The sequence below is a fragment of the Belonocnema kinseyi genome, chromosome 9, assembly GCF_010883055.1.
Source record: "Belonocnema kinseyi isolate 2016_QV_RU_SX_M_011 chromosome 9, B_treatae_v1, whole genome shotgun sequence".
Lineage (NCBI taxonomy): Eukaryota > Metazoa > Arthropoda > Insecta > Hymenoptera > Cynipidae > Belonocnema > Belonocnema kinseyi.
The window spans coordinates 6143838-6151135 of NC_046665.1; the positions used below are offsets into that span (position 1 = coordinate 6143838).

The following is a 7298-nucleotide window of genomic DNA, read 5'->3' on the forward strand; positions in this document are numbered from 1 at the left end:
TTCTAGACACCTCACCCAGGTGCCATTCAGCTTTCGGCACGGTTTTCACACCTCCGCTTGGGGGTTAATTCCTTCGGGACCACCCCTGGAGAATTGTCCGCGCCTGCCTCCTTATTTTTATAGCCATATCCAGCAGAAACCCTTGGTACAGTGAACCTCAATCCGCAACCCGAGGACGCGTTCGGTGAAAACCGTGTCGAAAGCTGAATGGCACCTGGGTGAGGTGTCTAGAATGGTGACTCTGGGATACCGGGCGACAGCTTATATTACCGAATGTCAAAAATATTTCAAATGTGTTTTTCGGAAAGATTTTGGACAGATTTCAGATAGATTTTTCGAAAAATTCAAACGATCTGATCAATTTAATTATTTTACTTAACCATAATACGAAACTGTACAAAACCGAGTTTGGTTTTGATAACACGAGACGCGTCACAACCGGCAATTGGGCGCTTGTGTACCCCTCGGTAATCCTCGTAGTCCGCGTGCACCGACATTAAGCTAAGGTTTACATGACTTCCATTCCTTACCATCTTTCCGCTTATATGTATATACTTTATAATCTTATCCTTACTATATATAAAATTGTTTACCAATATTTACATAACATCTTATCTAGTTCCTTATCTCCATTTCCTGTGATAGCGCAATTTAAGACTTAATAGGAAACGAGTGAGCGAGCGAACGAAAGCGAGAGAGAGAGAAAGAGAGCATGAGAACGCAAACGTATCTTAGTCTACATTACTCTTACATCACCATTGCTTCCAATCTTTACGCTCTAATCCAAGCGACTTCCATTTCCTTTTTCTTTCACTTTTTTATACCTCTATTTGCCTTTTTTCACGTGCATTCTTTCATTCTCTCTCATTCGCTCCTCTAGCCCCCTCCAACTCCTTCATCCATTCTTCTCCTAATCCATCCTCTTTTAGAATCTTAACCACATTCTCTTACCAGCTCCCTTTATCTTCCATTCTTCTCCTACATCTTTCCCATACATGCTCCCAAGTTTCCTCCTCCCATTCACATATTCTACACTTTCTGTTCTCATCTTTTTCCCAATACATCCCCTCTCTTACCTCGTTTCCCAATCTAAAGCTTGCTATTCTTGTCCACCTTCTCTCTCCACATCCCTTTCTATTAATTGTTTTTCCCTCTCCTTTTTTTACAATTCTTCATAGTTTACTCCAGTCCCGTATTCTATTTCTCTAGCATTAAAGAACTCCCTCCTTTCTTCTTCCCATCTTGTTAATTTGATCGCCCTCCCTCTCCTCTCTTCTACATCCATCAAACACTTTCTCGCTAACTTTCCAACCTTTCCCTCACTCAGCTTCGTCTCAAATTTCCATGTCCTCTTTCCCGCTATAATACTTAACTTATCCCTTTGCGCTTCTTCTCTCAACCAATATCCTGGCACCATATCTCTGCTCCATAACCTAATACCGGTCATACGACCTTATCAAATAAACACATCCTCCTCCAATTTTCTGTAACCTTTTTCCTTTCCCCATATCTATTTCATTACCTCTGCTGCTTTCTTTATCCTTTTTCTTATATGAGCTCGTTTTCCCATCTAAATATTTCTCTAATCCTGTAATTAATCCCGCCATCCCTTATTCATCATCTGCTATCAACACTAAGTCGTCTGAGTATTCCAGTGTATATATCTTTTCCTTCCCTATCCTAACTCCTCCCCAACCTTTCACCTCATTTCTTCTGCAAAGTCTGATATTAATATATTAAATAAAAGTGGGCTCAGAGGACATCCTTGCCTCACTCCTCTCACCAACCAGAAACTATCCCCTACTTGTTCTCCTACCTTTACCCTGCTTCTTGTCTGTCTAAAAAATTCCGATACTCTCTTAATTAATCCCTCTCTTATCCCCCTTTTTACCGTAACATTTTCTATTTCGCCTCGGTCGCCTAAAATCCGCCTTGAAATCCCCGAACGTTTCTATCATTGCCCCTTTTTCCCTTTCAATCCTCTCATTTACTAGACAGTTCAGAATATATATGTTGTCCACTACCCCCATTCCTTTTCTAAACCCTGTCTGATTCAGTGGCTCGATCTTTTTTTCTTTAACTTTTATCTTCAATCTCTCCGTCAAAATAGTTACATACACTTTATATAGTGTTGGCATCAGCGTCACACCCCTATAATCTTTGACCTCCTCTCGTTTGCCTTTCTTCACTATGGGTATAACCACTCCTTCTTTCCATGATTATGGCCACCCCTCGCCTCTCCATACTCGATTACACATTCTCCATGCCCATTCCTCCAGTTCCTTCTCCCATATTTCCATACTTCATTTGGAATCTTATCTCCACCACATTTTCCTCACTTCTTAACTTTTCTCCCTACTCCTCCTAGTAAATTCAAAAAATATTTCTTCCATTCTACCATTTCAACATCTTGGCTTACTCTTTTTCTTTTCTTTCTTTCTTTATTAACTACCTTCCATACCACTTCTTCCGTCCTTTTCCTATTTCTTTTTATCACACAACTCAGTATAAACTTTTTTTTTTCATTATATTTTTCCCCATTTCTTTTTTCCACTTTCTCTCATTTGTATATTTCCCGCCTTTTCTCTAAGCTGTTCTTTTGCCTCCCTGGATCAATCCCCGTTCCTTAGTATAATAAGTAACTCTAGTAATTTGACCTTCTCTCTTACCTCATCATCCACTATCACATTATCAACTATCGTTCCCCTTTCACCTCATGAGCGTGTATATTCTCATTTCTCACCTTCCTCTATATTTCCGTTCAAGATAAACCATTCCAACTTCTCGCATTGAAATCCAAACATATTATAAGCCTAATCTCTTCTTTATTTTCCTCAATCATTTCTTTCATCTCCTCTGCTTTCTCCTGTATATCACGGCACACTTAAACCCCCACTGCCTTCCACTTCTCTCCTCCTATCTTTACCTCTTCTACTATTAATCCTTCTTTTTGTTAATTCCTCTCTTTCTCCATTACACTTGCCATTTGTAACCTCTTAGTAACTTTCCCCTTACTCCTTCCCATCCCTTTTCATGTAGCCACGTCTCCATCAGTATGACTACATCCCATTGTGTCAACTTTCTCATAAACTCCCTATCCTTTCTCTCCAATCCTGCTATATTTCAGTAACATATCTTCCAATATTCCCTACTTGCGTTTTTCGTTTCTTTTTCCTTCTTACTATTTCTTATATTCCTATCTCCCGTTCCTTCCTCTTATAGTTTCCCTGCAGCTCATTTCTTACTACCTCTTCCCTTTCTTCATCCCAATCCCACCGCTTTTTTCCTTAACTTATACTGCATCCTCCTTTCTACCCATGTAAAATCATCCACTATTCTCTCCGATCTTCCATATAACGTCCTCTTCTTTGTCATTACTTCCCTCTTATGTGCCCATTTCTTTAGTCTGACCAGTACCATTCTCTCCCCTCTTCCCTTCTTACACTTCCTTTAGCTCTACCTTGGCATCAATCCATTTTAGTACATCTTCCACTCCTTCCTTTAGCTCCTTCCCCTCTAATCTTATACCCTTTAGCACTATGTTTCTTTTTCTTTCTTCAATCTCTTTTCTTTCTATTCTATTAATTGTGAATTCAGTGCTCCCAACACGGGCACTCTGCCTTACTACGCATAAGGGGCTTCATTAGCTGCCATTCACGCGCTTATTTGAAATGTTACAAAATACAATTTTTTTATTTACTATTTAATACTTAACAGCAATTATATTGTAAAATGATTTGATGAAACAAATCAATCCTTTCTTCGACCGTTGATATTTATTGATTTCAAATCGTAGATTTCAAATTCTTTATGTCTTACGGTTCAATCGTAAATCGAAAAAATAAATATGAGTCAAAAAAACATGTTCTTCGAAACTCAGATATTTATTTAATAGAAAAAACTCCTTTCAAAACTTCCTGATGTTTCAGTACACAAGCGTACCTTTTTCAAAGGTTCTTAAAGCTAAATAATTATAATAAAAATTAGTAATATTAGTGCGAACAAATATGATAGATAATTACGTAGATTTGAATACATTGTTACCTGAGTTGATAGTAGTTTAAATAGTCAAACAGATCAATTTTCAGTCAAATAAAAAAAGGAACATTTGAGTCAATAGTTTAAAGAAATTAATTAAAATTTAGTCATTTTTTTGAAGTCTCAAAAAAATTTTTGAGACTTCAATCGATTACCCTACATTTTTTAAAATTGTACGAGAAAAAAAAAATTGGCGTAGGTTAGGACGGACGAACAGAAATTGACAGTTTTAGAAATACATGAGGAATACGTAATGAACGATGATGTGATAGGCAAGTTTCCATTGAAAACCACTGATGTGGAAGCGCGTAATTGAGACGATTGGACCGTAAGACATAAAGAATTTGAAATCTACGATTTGAAATCAAAGCAATTATATTGTAATTTATTGAACGGATACATTGATGGTTTTTAATATATTCTGAAAATTAGTTGAAAAATAAAATAAGTATTCAGTAAATAAAATAATATCATGTTTTTAATTATTTTTACTAATTTAGGCATTTAAAATTGTGTTTATTATTTTAAATCGAATTTATTTTAAAATTTTCAAAAAAGTTTCTTTTTGGTGAAAAATTTTACAGATAGGTTTTAAAGTTTAAAATGTGATTTAATAGATGGCTTTTACAATTTTATTGAAAATTCATCGTTTTGGTAGTAAATTATTGTTTTCGTAACAAAATTTATCTTTGCTTGGTTTGTTTGTTTATTCATCCATATGCCCATGGTTAAATCATGAGTAGGCAACCAAGAAATATACATAGTTACATACGTTTTGAGTTTAGTTTTCTAAACATAGCAATAATAGAATAATGGAATTACATTAAAATTAAAAATTTGAAAACACAAATAATTTGGAATATTTGCCATTTACTCATGCTGCAAAGCGCGAATATTAAATGTATCGAAGTAGGTTGTTCATGAATGTTTTTTCGGTAACGTGTAAAATATGAATTAGGCTTTCAGCTCTTAGTTTCATTGTTTCATTGTCGCTGTTTCCACAATTTTATACTCAAAACGTATGATTGACTCTCTTATATGAAAAGACATTACATTGCACTTCATAGCATTGATTGTTAATCGGTTTTCTTTACACCATTTTACTATGACTTCCAAATCTTCCTGAAGAATTTCAGGATAGTTAAAAATTTTTATTATCCTACAAAGTTTAATGTCATCCACGAAGATCAGAATAAACGATTTAATGTTTTCAACCATATCGTCAATGTATAAGATGAAAATTGGAGACGCTAAGTTTGACCCTTGAGGTACTCCAGATGAAGGTGTATAAGAATCAGATGCAGTTCCACCATGTTGAACTCTATGTTCCCTATTCTCTAGATGGTTTGACAATAGTATTGCTAAGTTTGTCGGTAGGTATGTCTGAGCTAGTTTTCTCTTGGTAATCTCATGGTCTATTTTGTCAAAAGCCTTTGATAAGTCTGCAAAAATGACATCTACTTGATTTTTACTTTGCAGTTGGTTGAGACTTCTTGAATTTTATTCAAAATTTGTCTTTTTCGGTAGTAAATTAATCTTTTTGTATACTACTGCTTCAAAATACTACTACTTCCTTTCTACTTTCTTCAAAATAAAAAATTTTCTTTCTTAAAAATTTAAATTTTTGGTTGAGAATTCTTGAAATTTATTGAAAAACTCGTATTTTTTTGTAATAAATTAAACTTTTGTTTAAAAATTCATCTTTTTTAGTTGAAACTTTAATTTTTGTAGAACGAACTCTTGAATTTTATTTAAAATTTTGTCTCTTTTTGGTAGTAAATTAATCTTTTAGTTTAAACTAAAAGCGGGAATTGGGTAAGAGAGGGAAGGTAGAAGGAGGGGGCTACAGGAACAAAAAAAGGTAAATGGGGAGTGGATAAACTAAGAGAATATAGGGAAAGAATTTAAGAAAAGAATGTCGCGATTGTAGATGGGGGAAGCGTGGATGAAATGTTGCGTAAGATGAGGGGGCGGTTAGGGAAGTTAGTTAAAGAAATTAGGCCAAGTGACGAAGAAAGATGGGGGAAAAGAGGATGGCGGGATGTAAAATATGTAGAGTGCATGAAGTTGTCGTTAAAGAATTGGAGAAGAGGAGAGATAGACAAAAAGGAGTATAATGAAAGGAAGAGAGAATACGAGAAATTACTTGATGTAAAAAGACAGGAGAATGCGAGGTAACTAATTCGTCTCAATAGTGGTACAAATACAAATTTTTCTCATAACATTAATGGTGCGAATAGAAACTCCGTATAACTACATGTATCGGGGACCTTTCGAAAACACCTCCACCACCGCCAAAATTATCATACAGGAAGAAACGGGATACCTTTCCCGTTCGCGGATAGAATGGGCCTTCATATAATTGCCAAAATAATAAGTTCATTTAACCAGAGCGCTTCATAAACCACGTCAACGTATTTTTCATACTTTTTCCACTCGCCATTCACTGAAAATGTGACAAATATGCACGTAAAATGTATTTTCATAAATATTGTTTTTCTTTTTACCACTTACGTTGAGCTGGAGATGAAGGACTTTGTAGACTAATTGTTCTTAAGACTTGTGTTCCAGAAGACAGGACCTTAACGTAAAATATATTACAGTGTCATGAAATATATTCTGTATTTGCTTCGAGAAGGTGGCTGGAACTTTCGTTTCTCTCAGTTACTGAGCGACATTTCGAATTTTTTTTATTTATATACATTAGTATTCGATCGCATAATTGAAACAAAATTAGGTAAAATCTGAGTAGTTGTTTTGACTGAAAACTTAAGTATAAACTAAACTTTTCAGTTAAAAATTGTATTTTTAAAAAATCATTTTTGTTGTTGAAAATTGAACCATTTTGTCGAAAATTCGTTTTTATTTGTTAAAAATGAATTGTTTGCTTTTATGTTAGTGCAGTTGAATTACGTCATGAGTATAGAAAAAGAGAGAGAGAGGGAGACCAAGGATTGGCGGGCGCCTAAAGGAGCTATCAGGATAATTTTTTTGAAAATACGCAGAAAACGTTCTTCTTTAAATTTATGAGGAAGATTTTTTGTCTTAGATGCTCCAAAAAAAAGTTTAACGCAAAAAAGCGAAAATTGAAGCACGAATTTTTTTTAACTTACAGCGCCTATAACTTTTTTCCTATGCATCAAATGGACCACCGTATAATTATACAGTCTGTCAAGTTAAAGCGTGGGTGGCTTTACTCGCAGTCGGCAAGGTGTATCGACATGATTTTGGTGTCAAAATATTAAGAAGAGCTCCCTCTT

At 35.1% G+C, this 7298-nt stretch overlaps 1 protein-coding gene across 1 annotated transcript in view; it reads right to left on the reverse strand.

Annotated features, from left to right (window-relative positions):
* Positions 1-7298, reverse strand: part of LOC117179428 (transcription factor Dp-1) — a 175240-nt gene that overhangs the window by 146113 nt on the left and 21829 nt on the right. Inside the window, exon 3 of the mRNA XM_033371200.1 lies at positions 6553-6619. Within this exon, the coding sequence (XP_033227091.1) occupies positions 6553-6619 (67 nt within the window). The remainder of the gene's footprint in view (positions 1-6552; positions 6620-7298) is intronic.